General features: G+C 36.7%; 1 protein-coding gene across 1 annotated transcript; it reads left to right on the plus strand.

Moving 5' to 3' along the window:
- Positions 1–959: 959 nt before the first annotated feature.
- Positions 960–15,066, plus strand: wdr43 (WD repeat domain 43). The gene is made up of 18 exons (XM_079853267.1): positions 960–1,224; positions 3,216–3,350; positions 5,267–5,388; positions 5,498–5,618; positions 5,705–5,823; positions 8,421–8,523; positions 8,602–8,666; positions 8,756–8,918; positions 9,000–9,086; positions 12,007–12,132; positions 12,239–12,382; positions 12,499–12,585; positions 12,703–12,734; positions 12,817–12,880; positions 13,039–13,152; positions 13,255–13,321; positions 14,332–14,390; positions 14,476–15,066. Exons 1-18 carry the CDS (start codon positions 1,024–1,026, stop codon positions 14,620–14,622), a joined length of 1,956 nt encoding a protein of 651 aa, XP_079709393.1. The 5' UTR covers positions 960–1,023; the 3' UTR covers positions 14,623–15,066.
- Positions 15,067–16,299: the final 1,233 nt, after the last annotated feature.

Genomic DNA, 16,299 nt, shown 5'->3' on the forward strand with positions numbered 1-16,299 from the left:
AATACATTTCTTTACACAAAACAAATACAAATAAATAAGTAAATGGTAACACTTTACAATAAGGTCTCATTTGTTAACTTTGTTCATTAGCATTAATGAACAATGAGCAATGCATTTGATACAGTAGGCCTATTTATTAATCTTTGGTAATGTTAGTTAATAAAAACCCAGCTGGTCATTGACTGTTCATGTTACATCACAGTACATTAACTAATGTTAACAAATACAAATTTGATTAAGTAGGCTATGAATAAATGTTGAAATTAACATGAACTAAGATTAATGCTGTAGACATATTGTTAATTCTTAGTTCGTTAACTAAAGTAGTTAACTAATATTACCTAATGAAACCTTATTGTAAAGTGTTACCAAGTAATATATATATAAAAAACATCTTTGCAGCAACATAAACAAATTATTGTACCCGTTTATAAACGTACATGTATCATATTTAAATAAAATAAATTAAGCTTTTTAAAATAAAATGGAATTGTTAAATGGAACTAAATGTTAGTATAGGCTATTTAAATACTAAGTATACATGAAGACACATGACCCATAATTATTTAGAATAATTACATGTGCAAAATAAATATGTAACCGTTTCCATTATATGTTACAGAATGGGAATTTTGATTTGATGTCTATTTTTCTGTAGCAGTTATATAGTTTTTATATTTTCTGTTACAGTTAGTACTGTAAATACATATAAACACAATTTAAAATGAAATATACTTAACTTAGGAAACTATTTTGTAAAGCACATTCATTTCAGTTATAGAAAGCAAATGAAAATTGCATTTGATGATTAGTCAAAGATCATTCTCAACTTCCACTGTAACAAAATTGGAGAATGAAACTTCCGCGTCCGTCTGTGGTTGGTGAAAAACAATGCCACGCCCACAGAACCCAGGAGGGCCAATTAGCGTTTCCGTGGCGCCTGTGCAGCTGCGCATGTGCGCTTTGGAATTTTCTCTCACACGTGTTTCCCGTGAAGCAGACGGACGCACGCGGACTGGTAAGATGGCGGCGGACGGAGGCCGAGCTGCGCTACCCTGCGCCTTCAGCCCCAAATCACAACAGTTTCTGGCTCTCTGTGCACAGGACGGGAGACTACGGATTTGGAATACCGAGAGCAAAACTCTACAACAGGAGTACGTGCCTTCCGCGCACCTCAGCGCAGCCTGTACCTGTGTGACATGGGGACCGTGCCGAGCAGTTCAGGTAACACACAGTGTTCGGGGTTCAGTCGGGGGATGCGGCCTGTTGTATCGCAGTGCACTGTTGTAGAGTCTTCGGGTCGCTTTGACTGTGTTTTTACCCAGCATATAATCATAAAACTGAACACTGATAATTTGACAATGTATTTACTGGGTGCTTTAGAGCTGCACTCGTGGAGTGCGCTGCGCACATGTTGCGTGTGGCACATGTTCAGACGCAGGCCGCGAGACGCGCAGATCCAACACTATATTCATATATATTCTTAACATAAAACCTTTAAAATCACTACATTGATTCCGGAAGTTCAGCTACATGCGCATATTGGGGCTCGTAAACATTGTTATAGTCGTCTGTTGGTTGTCTGTGGCTAATAACGTAGGCTAATAAGTTGATGTTGGCTAAAGTGATGATTCCCTGCTATTTATTTTATAACTAAAAAAAGTAATGTCAACATCTCTTTTAGTGTGTTATTTTTGTGTAGTTTCAATTAGCAGTGTTGTATTTAAATGTACTTTATCAAACTAGCACATGGTCACATGGCTGCACAACCCTCACTCGTGAACTTTCTCTTGATGCTGTTTGTAAAGTGTCTATCAGAAATCAGTCTTTGTCAAACTGATATATAGTAACACGCGGAACGTCATAGTAGTTGATTCTAGCTAGTGTTGGAGAAAGTTGGTCATAAACATCTTTGACAAGTAACTTCCATTGCTACTAGTAACATAGATTAAATCTTTGACTTGGAGTTCTTTTCTGTTTGTGATTCAGATATCAGACACTAACTTACTAGTACTCACAGGCTCACAACTGTCCTTGTAAACTCCCTTTATCATTTGTTTTGCTGTCTTTCTTGCTTTTTAGATATTTATCTTGTTGTACAGCACGATGACCAACTACTGTTGCTTTTATTGTGCTATATAAATAAGTTGATTGATTCATTGATAGTTTTTCTAATTTTGCTTTGTACCTATGGATTTGCTATTTATTAGCTATTAAAAGTATGTTAGTTGTAACTGTGCAAGTGGTATTCATAACTGCTCCAGTTTCCTAGTGCAAATGGATCCTAGTACCTTTATAATAGATAATAGCCAATTACTGGTAGCTAGTAGGGGTGTAACAATATATCGCAATACAAAAATGCAACATGTATCGTGGATAGTGACAATATGTATTGTGTATAGTTCACCCACAATAAAAGTTACTGTGTGAGGAAAAAATTCAAGTTTTCAGAGTTTTAGTGTCAGTACTACATTAAACTAAAATATATGATGTATAATAATGCAATGGGGGAATATTGTGGGTCCTGAAAATGCCAAATGTCTTATGTTACCAGTAAAAAGTGTCCTACATTATTTTAAATATATCTAATCAGTGACAGAGTGCAAGCATATTTGTATAAAACTAATTCTGTATTTTCCGTTTCAGAATAATGAATATTTTTATTCTGGTGTCACTATTGTCCTGTGCATTGGGTTTCAGCACCAAGTCCAAGCCAATCATTTATACCCACAATGTAATATCAAATTTAGCATTTTAATCAACAGTTGTTTTTTGTTAACCTTTTATCATATGTCTTGGAGTAGCGCAATTATATTGAATCGTGAGTTCAGTATCGTGATATGTATCAAATCGTGACATGAGAGTATTGTTACACCCCTACTAGCTAGATATCCTTTTTTAATACTTAATAAATAGTTTGTCACCAGTAACAAAACATGCTAGTTTTAAGTACCAGTATCAAACAAAGTTTCTAGTGAAATTGAGAACTTGTATTTTGATTATTTACTAGTAATGTTAAAACGGCTCTCGATAGGTTACATATATTAAAGTCTTCTTAATGGAAATGACTGGGTAAACATTAAACAATGTCCAGTAGGAAATGTTTAAATATTATTCATAATTAAATAACAAATTTTTCCTGTTGGATTTCACTCAAAGGCAGAATAAATGGTAATTAATGGTAATCATTTTCTTTTTCTGTGTGTGTGCTTTAGGATGTTCCACAGAGGAAGAGGAGGAAATGTGAGGCCGGGTCGGCAGTTGAGCAGACAGATCTGTTGGCTCTGGGCACTGCTGCTGGGTCTGTCCTCATCTACAGCACATTGAAGGGAGACCTGCATTGCACTCTGGTAAGAATTCACCTACAGCTGGTCCTTATGATATTTGGCCAATGCATCTCAAAGTTTTAAAGGGTTAGTTCACCCAAAAATGAGAATTGTCATCAATTACTCACCCTCATGTCGTTCCAAACTAGTGATGTTAACGATTAATCAACGATCGATTAATTGTTAATACATTTAATTGCTAAAACGATCGTCGATTTAAGCAGGTTTGTGCGTGTACTGCTCAACCTCGAAACATGTCAAGCAAACACGAGGAAAAATTAAGCGAGCGGTACAGCGTTATGTTTGGGACCATTTTACTACTAGTTACATCTTCATTATGATTTTAAGTTTGCTTGTGCATTCGCAGCCTTTTGTTTCGTGTAAATGTAAGTTGTAATATTGTTTATTTTCTGTAGGCCTATCTATATCTGATATAGGATGCATTTGGTTAAGAATTAACGCGGTTTAAAGAGCACCGGTTATCAGCTTCAGCGCATGCAGCTCAAACAGCAATGCACAACTAATAATGACTATGACTGGGACTGTCATATTACATAACATTATAGAGAGAACAATATTGTAATAAAACATTTGGGTTATTGAATTATTTGGGTTTAGTTGCCATGTTTCATCGCGTTGCGCGTCCACAACGTGAGTCACATATTCTAAATAGCATGTAAATTAGTTTTGTGCAGGTATAAATTGTAATATTATGTTTATTTTGTATGCATCTGATTAATCTCTTGTAGGATGTTTCTTTAAGTAATGTGCTAGCAAAGGGCTTCAGTTTACCGGTGTTCATTCACTGCGCGCAGCTCAAACTGCAATGCACGACTAATAATAACTGATTGGATTGTCATATTACATAACATTAATGAGAACACTATATTAATATATAGTTATGAATTCATTGGGTTTAGTTGCCGTTTTCAGCGCATTGTTCCAGGAAGAGCGCGTCCACAACAGGAGTACACATTCTGATAAGCACGCATCTGAGGCGGCGTTGGTGACACGTTGTATTAGTTGATATATTTGATTATTAAATAAGTAATTTAATAAATGATCAATCACATCGACTCATTTTACAATCCTACTAGCCCTTCATTTAGATTAAAAACCCTTCTCATTAATTTGGTGAGGAAGTGGTGTTTTGAGCAGCATTTGCACACCCTGTCATGCTGTTGGCTATATGCAATTGCAGTATTAAGGCTAACGATTAATTGATCGTTAATTTAAATGATGATCGAACATGGGAATTTGTGTAAATTGACATCCCTATTCCAAATCCATAAGACTTTCGTTCTTCAGAAAAAACAAATGAAGATATTTTTAATGAAATCCGAGAGATTTGTCAATCCATTGAAAGTCTATTCAACCAAAACTTGCTCAAATCATAAAATAAAGAAAATATGGTTGACCTTCCGTTTGCCACATTTGAGTGCTCAATGAATTTTCACTGATCAAAGTTTATATGTGAATGAGTCTAAATTTAATCTGTTCATCATATAGGCCTAAAGCAATTATGTCTCTTTAGAAGACTTGCATTAAACCACTTGATTCATATGGATTTATGTTATGTCTTTATAAATGATTTTTATGCATCATAATTTTGGGCAAATAGACTGTCATTGGAGAGACAAATCTCTCAGATTTGATTAATATCTTAATTTGTGTTCCAAAGATGAATGAAAGTCTTATGGGTTTGGAATGACATGAGGGTGAAAAATGAAAACAATTTTTCATTTTTGGGTGAACTATCCCTTTAAGGGAATTTTGGTGAACTACAGTGGACTTGAAATGGCAAGCAAACAGCACACGTTACTTCCATAGGTTTGTAATACCCAGGGGAGAAAGTAGTTCACCTAACTAAAGACACAAATGAGTGATTTCTGTTAATTTAGCTAAAATTAAGAATGTATAATGATGTCTTATCCTCTCAGGATGGAGAACACAGTGGACCAGTAAACAGCGTCCAGTGGCATCCAGAGGACTCTGTGTTATACAGTGGCTCAGATGACACACACATAGCCGAATGGGACCTGCAGAAAGGAAAAGTTAGTTGGTGAGTGCAGTTATTTGTGTTTGATGTTTGACCAAAATTGGTTTCTTTTGGTTTTATTCAACGTAAAAACTGTGCATCTGATTTACAAGCAAACATGTTCTGTGTTCAGCAAATGGAAGGCAGACAGATCAGCCGTCAGCAGCTTGTGTATAAGTCCAGATGGAAAGCTGCTGCTCTCGGCAGGAATGATCATCAAGATGTGGAACCTGGAGACTAAGGAAGTGTACAGGGTGAGTCTGACCTCTATGCTATAAGCAGCCACGGGTAAATAAAAACAGAAAAGTTTCAGATTTAACAATACCTCCCAAATTTGCAGAAATTCACAGGTCACTCTACCATGGTAACAACTCTCTGCTTCGCCACAACACGACCCCCTGACAGCAATGGGATGTACTTTCTGTCAGGAGCTGCTCACGACAGGCTCCTGAGTGTGTGGTATGTTACACCTTTACTAGCTAACCATAACACACAGAATTAAACCCATAATTATCATTTATGGTGGGTGTGTACAGTTATTACAATTTGGCTTATCTAATAATTAGGGATTCGCCGATCCCAATACCACCATTTTTTGTCAGATCGGGTATCGGTCAGTGGTGCGTTTCCCGTACAACGACGTAACTCGCTGTTTAACGACCATAGTACGAATGCATCGTTGAAGAAATCAACTAGCTAGTCACGACTGATTCCCGAAACTGTATTGTCGTAAATTGGTCGTTCAACCTCATTGGTTAATGATATCACGCAGGTGGAGTAATAACTACTTTTAATGAATCTGTTTCAGATCGAATTAATGCTAATGTTTTGCTATAAATTACGGACATGGCATCTGAGGACTATTTGTCATTTTTCTCAGTTATTTTGTTTTTTTTCCAGATTCAAGCTAGGCTCATTCTTACGTAGTAGAGCATGTTCAAAAATGTCAATTTAAATCTCTTGACAAACTAAAAGACGTAAATGACATTTGTATGTATTCTAAATAAGACACAGATTGCACTGAATGTCAGCTTGCTTATTTTGCTCAAGATAAGGATTTGAGTCCACATGTCATGCAAACTAGAAACTATGCTTCTAACCACAGGTCGAGAGCTGTCGTTTCCAACTACTCAACTTTGCGATGCTGTTTGCGAATGTTCGTTGGAACTATGGTTTCGGGAAACAATGACTTGTTGAACTATGCTGATAACGACGGAACTTGCGACCATAGTTGGCTAGCAATGCTTTTGGGAAACGCACCCCAGATGGGACCGATCCAAATCTGATATTGTGCGTATACTATTGTGTTATTGTTAAGCCTCACAAAAGGCACAAAAACATTATAAAGCACCATCAACTTTGTTCTAAAGCAATTCCATAGTTTAATGTGACGTAGAGATGAATATTGAAGTCGTTAAATTCAAGTTGATGCCAGTGCTTCCCTCTGCTGCGGCTGTCAGTCATTCTCCATTCAGCACTCAAACTTGCTGGAGTTTATTGCTGTTCATGCAACTTTCTCCCGGGTGTCTTTTAGATCACAACACTGGAGTAGAGAGCACTTTGAATTGTTCTTCACGCACATAGTAACTGAAATCTAAAACTGTTAAAAGAAAAGGCTCAAACTTTTGCAATGATATAAAATACTACGCATTAATATCTCTTCCCTTTTTGCTTTGAACTTTTTAATGCGATGTGCTTCGACTCCATGCTGCTTCAACCGCATCATTCTGCGCATACTTGTCTTTCATAAATGTGTTTTACAACAATACAATCTAACATTTTACCAGATTTAGTGCTACACTTATTCACTTTTATTGGTTTTCCATCTCACTAAATGTTTAGATTTAATACAATTATTGTGCACTCAGGATTTTTCTAAAGTAACTTTTGCTGCAGATTTTTCCACTAATCTATTTTATAATAGTATTTTGTAATAGGTTATGATCATTTTTTTATTTTTGTTTTTCTTTATAATAATGTTAAACACACTAAAGAGTAATTATCAGTTCAACACAGGTATAGAAATTCTACTTTTTTTTTTTATTATGGCTGATACTCGGAATTTTTGGTATCGGTTCTGAAAAAATGGTGTCGGTGCATCCCTAATAATAATTGTTAAATCATCCTAGGTGATATTCTTCTTTCAGACAAATACAATCAGTTAAAGCTTGGCTAATCCAAGCATGTATGGTGTAGGATGTAGGAGTATCGTAAGCTTAGACGCCTCTCGCGGTTTAAACAAATAGGGCTGTGCAACAAACTGAAGCTCCTCTTCTACTATATAGAAATCCTCCGACATTTCTCTTCAAAATTTCTAATTCGCGACCGATGTTTTGTTTTGCTCTTTCCTCTGAGCTTCTAGTATTCTCTCCAGTATATATTTAAGTAATTAAATTAATAAAAATATGCAATTAGACTAATGGCTTAAATGAACAACTACTATTCGACTATAAAAAAACTTTAGTAGTAATTAGGATATTCTGGTTTGAGCGAGCGGTGCTCAGTGCTCCATTCCCACCATGAAATGATTATTTTGCTCGGGCAGGACTAAGTGAGCGGAGCATAATCTTCAGAAAGGCACTCTCTGCTCTGGAGGAAATATTACCACTCTGGTGTGAGACTAATGTGTTCTTTCTCTGTTGTCTGAGATTTGATTGACAGCTTTTAGGTTCGTTATTAGCGTCACCCTCTGGTTAAATGAACGTGTCATCACCGCATCAGCACCGAAAACATAGGGATTTTTTTAAGACAATAATCGCACAACCAATTCGATATTCTACAATTAAATCAACTAATCCAATATTCTAAAATCGTCTCTCATCCCTAATATACACCTAGGATGGCTTCAGGGTGAGTAAATCATGGGCTATTTTTCATTTTTGGGTGAACTAACCCTTTAACCAAAACAATTGTGATCTATGATTGATTTTTGCCATAATCGAGCAGCCCAAATTACAACTAAGATTGCTGGTTCATGATACTGTAAAAAAACAAGCTCATAGAAATCTGAGGCTCAATAAACTGATGTCTGATTTAGTTCCTTCTGTGCTCCTCAGGCAGGTGAGGTCCGATGGCAAGGACAAGAACTCTGTGGTGTCATTTACTCTGACAGATGAACCCCAACACATAGATCTTCAGACATCCAGCCACAAAGAGGAGGTGAGGATTTAATGGGCTTAATCATTAACCATGATTGGAGTTAAGTGCTTTTTTGACTCCTCTCTGTATGTTTCTCAGGCTATGAGGTTAGCAGTGGTGTGTAAGGATGGTCAGCTTCATCTCTTTGAGCACTTTCTGAATGGGTGAGTCTGTCCATCTTCCATTTATCCATGTGAATGGTTATTCTTTAAAACAGTTCAGTGAAGCTCATATTGATATTTTTCTTCCTCAGGATATGCAAGAAGCCACTGTCACCAGTGTGCTCCCTGCAGGTGTCCACTATGAAGGGAGACTCGCCTGTGCCAGTGCCTCTGCTTGCAGCAGCTTTGTGTGCAGACAGACAGAACCTAAAGCTGGCATACGGACATCACCTGCAACCTGTCATGGAGAAAACGGTAAGTACAGCAGAAATTGATCATTGATTTAAGTGGGTTATTCAATTGGTCAATTTTCTAACATGCCGTCTCTTCCCACAGCCATTTAACACGTCAGAAAGACATGCGTGCTTAGTCCGAGATGTACTTTCCACACTTTCTCTCTCTGTAGACATGGCTGTCTCCAAGGTAAGACCCCATATGTGCCATCAACAAATGCTGTGTTACATATTGGTCATTTGACATTCAATTTCAAACAGTATCTGCAGTGTTGCATACCATATTTGTAAAACTATTAACCCTTTAACGCGTACGATCACTAGGGATGGGGGATATATTATTGTTCTCCTCACGATAAGAATTAGACTTCCTGCGATAATAACGATAAAACCTTCTTGACGTATTTCTGTTTGGGACCCATTCGCAGCTCATGTGCAGAGCGAAAACAACTATGGCGGAAGGCAGACGTGAAGCTGAGGCGGAGTTTATCGCTAAATGAGGAACTACCTCTGCAATATGGAACTGGTATACACAGATATATTTTCACTCGCTGAACACTGACTGAGCGCTTGAGAGTTTCGCTCTCCGTAAAGCGGTGTGAGGTGCCCGACTCGCACAAATATTGTGATCTCGTTTTAAGTCCATATCTCCCATCCCTAACGAGCACAACGGTGTGATCAGTCTTGGCTGGTCCCTGGAGTGTACGATCACACAGGTGTGATTAGACTGTTCAGTGCATCATGAGAACAGTTGCTAAGTTCAAATGTGCTTTTGTACGTTGGCTGGAGCTGAGCCAGAGACTCGCTCTGCACTTTTCATATATCACAGCTATTCAGTGTTTTCAACCACATAAGGTTTATTTTTGGTTTCAGACATTTAAATACTCATAAGTACTAGCAAAACAATACATTTATAGTTGTTGTATATAATTGTAAAATACACACTGATGTCTATGAAAGCGACAATTAGGGCTGTCACTTTTGTTAAAAAATCCTGTTCGATTTTTGAGACATAAGTGTTCATTGAATCGATTGTAAAATCGAAAATTGAAAAATAAAACGCCAAATATGGGCAAATCCACGGACAACTAACAGGCATTAAGACGAACGTAAAGAGGGCGCGCCGCGCCTGACGCGCTCAAGTCAGCAATATTTCTGATGATTTATTGGCGTGAAGTTTCGCGCACAATGACTAGTGCAACATTCTCGTGTTGCGAAAAGCAATAAGCAGAGTGGACTGCCATAGCAGCATATATGAAAAACATTACCTCAGTCTTCAACATGGCTGTGTTTACGATTAGAAATGTCAAACAAATTTCGCCTACGTAGGCGTTTATAGACCGTAGCCCGAATCTGTATCTGAATGCATGATGTCTGAATACCGGGAAAATTCACAGTTTTGTAGTAAAAAGAGACACATTATGCAGAAGGATCATTTGCTGTTATGCGTGTTTTTCAGAGCCTGCAGTTGCAAATGACGCGCGTTCGCTGCGGGCATAACATGACGAGCTGGACGCGCTCCGAGAAAAGACCGTTAAAATCGATTCCCTATTTTCGTTTTCGAAACTTGCGTTGGTTGGTCCGATCGATTGTGCAATCGATTTTCGAACGTAAAGTGACAGCCCTAGCGACAATAATATTTCTTTCAAATATAAATTGGCGAGGTGTTTTATTCATATCGGATACATATTGTGTAGGTAACTATAATGTTTACTCTATTATTCTCCCACTTCACCGGCCACTTTCATGTATTTCGGGAGAAGCGGATGAATTTGTGTTGTAAATCTGACCCATCCGATTCTCTGAATTGCGGCACAAACTAACATGGCGGTTCCCATCGCTCGTTATAGATCAACTAACATGATCATTATAAAGGTTTTTAAATGACAAAATACATTTACCTGCACGTATTTGAGAATCGTAATATCAGGTAGGTGATTAAATGGTTTATAAGTTTGTGAACATTCTGAAAAAACTAAAATATTGTGGCTGCAGTGTGTCTCGTGACAAGCATGACGCAACACCATGGAAATATGATACGTTAACTGGGGGCTTAGCTAGAATATTTTAAACTTGCGTGTGAAAGGGTTAAAAACTGCTTTGTTTCTGATTCTGTATAATTACACATTCCTTTCTTTATTCTGTCTTCCTGAGATATTTGTAACATTTGTCACACTGCAGAACAATTTAAGTGAACCGCAAAAAGAAAGAAAGAATGAAAAAGGTGATTTTTAAAATAGTGAAATATTTTGAACAGGGGTGTCCGAACTCGGTCCTGGAGGTCCTTAGCTCTAACTTGCCTCAACTCACCTGCCTGAAGTTTCTAGTATACCTAGAAGAACCTTGATTAGCTGGTTCAGGTGTGTTTAATAGGAGTTAAAGTTACACTTTGCTGGACAGTGTCCATCCAGGAGCAGGACTGGACACCCCCTTGATTTAGAAGAAATGGTAACCAGTTACAGCATATGAAATCTACACTACAGTTCAAAAAGTCGACAAGATTTGAAAGAAAAGTCTCTTATACTCACTAAGGCTGCGTTTGTTTAATCAAAAATAGTTTTTAAAATAATAATAATAATTTTAAATATAATAATTTTCCACAACATTCACTATTTTAATCATTTAAAAGCTGACTTTTCAGCAGCCATTACTCCAGTCCCCAGTGTCACATGATCCTTCAGAAATCTTTTTATTTTGCTGATTTGCTGCTCAACAAACATTTCTTACTGTTATTATCAGTGTTAAAAACAGTTATTTTTGTGGATAACCTTGGAAACTGATGCATTTTTTTTAATAGAATTCTTTGAATAGAAAGTTTAAAAAACAGCATTTACTTGAAAGGGAAATCTTATGTGACAATGTAAATGTCTTTACTGTCACTCAAATTAATGCATCTTTGAATAAAACTTAATTTTTTTAAAGAAAAAGGTTCCTGAACCCAAAGTTTTGAACGGTAGTGTATATGTAAAGGAAAAAAAAAACCTCAAATCAAATTGTTAATTAAGTTCATGGACAAATTATTAAATCAACTACCCATTTCCCCTGTAACACTGGTACGGTAATGGTTTAAAATGGTTTATTGACTGTGCATTATTTTGAACATCTTCTAGGTGAAGACACCAGTTGTTAATCAAAAGAGCAAAGTTTTAATGCCAGGACTAACAGGACACAAGGCACCAATAAAATTAACTCCCAATGAAGGAGAGAAAAGGAAAAAAGAGGCCAGTACCACAGAGGTAAGACTCCAGACAATTTGTGTAAAATGCTTAAATGATATCCCCCAATAATTAAATTCAGGAATTTCAATTGAATATATGAAAAATCCTCTCCATCATACTCTAGTTGTCTATCGAGGAGCGGTTGGAGCAGATTGAGTTGAGTGGAGGCAGGAAGGGTGCTGCTAAAGGCTCGTCCTCCCTGCAGACGGACAGCTTTGCTGTACTGCTTGTTCAAGGCCTAGAGAGCAAAGACGAGAAGATCCTTAATGTAAGTTACACTCCTCTCGCTACAAACTTCATACACAACAGATTGTTGTCTGTTCATAGACCCTTTGTCAATGGACGCTGTTCATGTTCTCATTCTGATCTGATTCATTCTAACAGAAAATATTTCAAACCAAAAAAGAGATATTGATAAAGAACACTGTTTCCCGGTTACCACCCCCAGCTATCCTGCCATTGCTGGAAGAGGTATGTCGACATTGTTAAATAGTATTATTTAAACAAACTACAAAAATCTTACTGACCCCAAACTTTTGATTAGTGTATGTTATATACATTTAAATTATTCTATGGTTGTTTCTTTAGCTGTCCAGAAGACTGCAGGGGCATCCGTTCGCGTGAGTATATTTTTACTTTTTGTTCCTTTTAAGGTTTTAAGGCATTCAACATTTTGTAATGTGATTCTTTTACTGTGTGCAGGGCCTTGCTTATAGTTCAGTGGTTTAAGGCTGTACTTACACAACACGCATCATACTTGTCTTCGGTAAGTGCGTGTGTACATCTATACCTGACAATAGATTTACATTATCCAGATCTTAATGTTGCACCAGTGCTTATTTATTAGTCTTTTATCCACGGTAGATAATATTTCTCACTTTTTTGGGGTTCCTCATTTGGTCTGTTCGTCTTGTTTCCCCATAGCTGCCGGATCTAGTGTCTCAGTTGGGCTTGATCTACCATATGATTGAGAGCAGGGTAAAGTTATATCATCAGCTCAACAGGCTTCATGGCAAATTGTTCCTGCTTATGTCACAGGTGAGCTGGTCAAACACAAGCAACCAGAACAAATGGCTTAAAGGAATAGTTCACCTAAGAATGAAAACAGATTTTTCTCACTTTTGCATATTTTTCCACTAGGTGGCGACAAGCAGCAGCGCTCAGAAAACTGATGTTGATCGCACAGCAAAATTGGTTTATGAAGAAGGTAATGAGCCCTTTTATTGTTTAGAAACAGTTTGTTTTTGTAGTAAAATACACTCAGATATAATAACCAATAAAATTGTAGTTTAATCACTTAAGAAGTTTAAATAATTCTTGATTAGTATTTTAATCAAGATTAATAAGAGGGTATGCATTGACATCACTTTCCCACCGGAACACGCTCCCTTCAGCTGGACTGAGTGGCAAAAGAACTGCTGCATGACTGGATTTTATAGGGGAAACAGTGAAAACGCGAGTAAAGCGAACGATTATCAGTTTAAACCATGTAATCCATGGAGATTGCCATGTGCCTGATTTTGACACCGGGGAAATAAAGCAAATTTGCCTATGAACGCTTTATATAAATATAGGTAGGTCTAAATCTGGGTGATCACTTATATCAATGTTATATACATGTTGTCCAGCTCTAAAACTTGTATTTTTTTTTTTTTTTTTTTTTTCAGTGTTTGTTTAAAAGCATCCAATTATGTGGAATATAAGATTATAAATATTTAATTGAGTTGTCAATACAATATATAAGGTATGCTTTTACCCCAATATTCAGCATATTGACAAAATGCAAATCCACCTTTCGCTGCTTGCATCCAGTTGTTTCTGTGAATTGCATTGATCCATTTGCTTCTATCTATTTAGACAGTAAATATTCAAAGCTCTTTCCCGTTTTAGATGTGGTGTGTTTTCCGCAGCATTCACACTGAAAACCAATGCTGCTGCTCAGTCTTTTTGCCACTCAGTGGGCAAAATTGCAGTCACTCCGGCCGACGGTGATATCGCGTGCATACCCTCTATTGAGTAGCTTACTAAAATATCTTAATATATTTTATCATTCTGTGTAAATGTATTAGGTTTAATCTTAATTACTTCTGTGTTCTTTTGTTCGTCTTTATTATCTTAGTGTTTATTGGTGTACCCAGTTCAACTGATTTTACCCATCAAAATGGCATTGAATATTGACATTGCAAAAATAAATAAACACTTCCTTTTTTTCTACAGAGTCTTCAGATGAGGATGAAGATTCAGGAGATGAAGGGCGTCCTGAGGATGACTCTGATGTAAGATGCTCTCTCCAGTTTTTCCTTCTGGGGTGTTTGGAGTGTGGCATTATGGGATTGTTCTCATGTTGACTTGTCTTTTCAGAACTGGGAGGAGGATGAGACAGCAATGGAATTGACAGAAGACAAAAAGAACCACAAAGAGGAGGATGAGGAGGAAGATATGAAAGATGAATCAAAAGCAAATGGTGATTCAGATCTGGACCCTGAAAATGAAAGCGAGGAGGAATAATACCCCAAAAAAAAGCACCCTTGCATTTATATATGATTTCATTTTATTTTTCATTTTGTTGAATTTTATTGTAACAAAACGAAAGGTTATGTTTTATAGAATTCCGATAGCCAATGCAGCCTGGACTTGTGGTTGTCTTTCTCTGAACAGTCATGAAGGGCATGTGACCCTCACTCTGGGTGACTGACAGCTCCTCGTGCAGAGAGAGAGCACACACACACACATTTGAGGTCCATTCGGGTCACTTTTCCTTTGACCTCTAACTGCCTCTGTTTTGTTGCCCAACTACAATGGGATACTGTGGTTTTCCCAAACCAAATCCCCCTCGATCCCCCTGCTCGATTGCATCTTTAAACAGACGTCCAATGTCCCGGTGGTCTGAGCTATGAGCTGATCATGATTATGCTCATCAACATTGTCCTCTGCTCACATCTTTGATTTATCTGTCGTCATTGCTCTCTGTCACAGTCATTTCTCATGTTTGATTTCTGTGTCCTGTGTATGATTTCAGATGAGGTTTTTTTACACCCTCTGCAGTCATTAACCCAGTTCTTGGTCTTGAGAACAGAAAATGTGAACCTCTCCCATTACAACATTAATATTAAAAACACAAAACCAGAGATGTGTACGTTAATTATACAGTGGTTGCAGTTAGCGTCAACCAAAACCTTTCATGCAAACAATATATCGGCGACTGTTGTACAGTTTAAATGAAATAAATGCTTTGTTCTCATCTCGTTTGGATTCATTTCATCTGACATTTTCTTTCCTTGCTCTAAATGACAGCAATGATGTGAAATGTCTCAACCTGAAGACTGTCTGTATGCGTGTAAATACATTTTATATATGTATATATGATTTATTTATTTCTCTCTAGCTACAAAAGTAATGGGAATTTGTAAAATGTTATGCTTGGCTCTAAACGATTTCATCAGCTAGAAATTTTTATTATATTTTTTATTGCAGTGTTATGTTAATTGTTTTTTATAAATGCTTATTCAGTAGTTAAAAATGACTGAAAAAAATATATGTTAAAGATGAAAATTCCTGGGTCATTAACAAAAGAAATTAATGGGTCAATAATTGTTTCTATCTAGTCGGCACAAATGACTTACAGTTTTTAGGATACAGTTGCTCTTCCTAGGTGCTCTTGTTTACAGGTACATCTCAAAAATGTTTGAATATTATGAAGTTTTTTTTTTGTTGTTGGTAATTTAATTATACAAGTGAAAATGTAATATATTTTAGATTACATGTAAAGAAAAATATTTCTAGCCTTATTTATTTGGATGATTACAGTGTACAGCTCATCAAAAATCTTAATGTTTTCTCCTGACCATAGATGGCGCCAAATCTCATCTCAGCACTTTTGATGAATGGCTATGCTATTTTTTGTGTCATTGAAAAATAGGGATTTCAGTACTAGATGAACATTTCAGACATCTTTGCTTTGACTAACACCTGTAGGTTAGTTGAGTGAAATCGTTCAATTTGCATTCAGTGTTGCTATTATGACAGTCATAGAATAATTTTACGTTTCAGATGCATCTCTATTGGTGGTATTCTACTTTATCTGTCATCGTTTATTCAATTATTATCAACTAATTATTTTGTCCAAATAAAATTTTAAATACAATAATTTATTTAGTATTTTACATTATAACGACACTTTAAAAA

Source organism: Squalius cephalus (assembly GCF_949319135.1).
Source record: "Squalius cephalus genome assembly, chromosome: 20".
In the NCBI taxonomy this organism is placed as follows: domain Eukaryota; kingdom Metazoa; phylum Chordata; class Actinopteri; order Cypriniformes; family Leuciscidae; genus Squalius; species Squalius cephalus.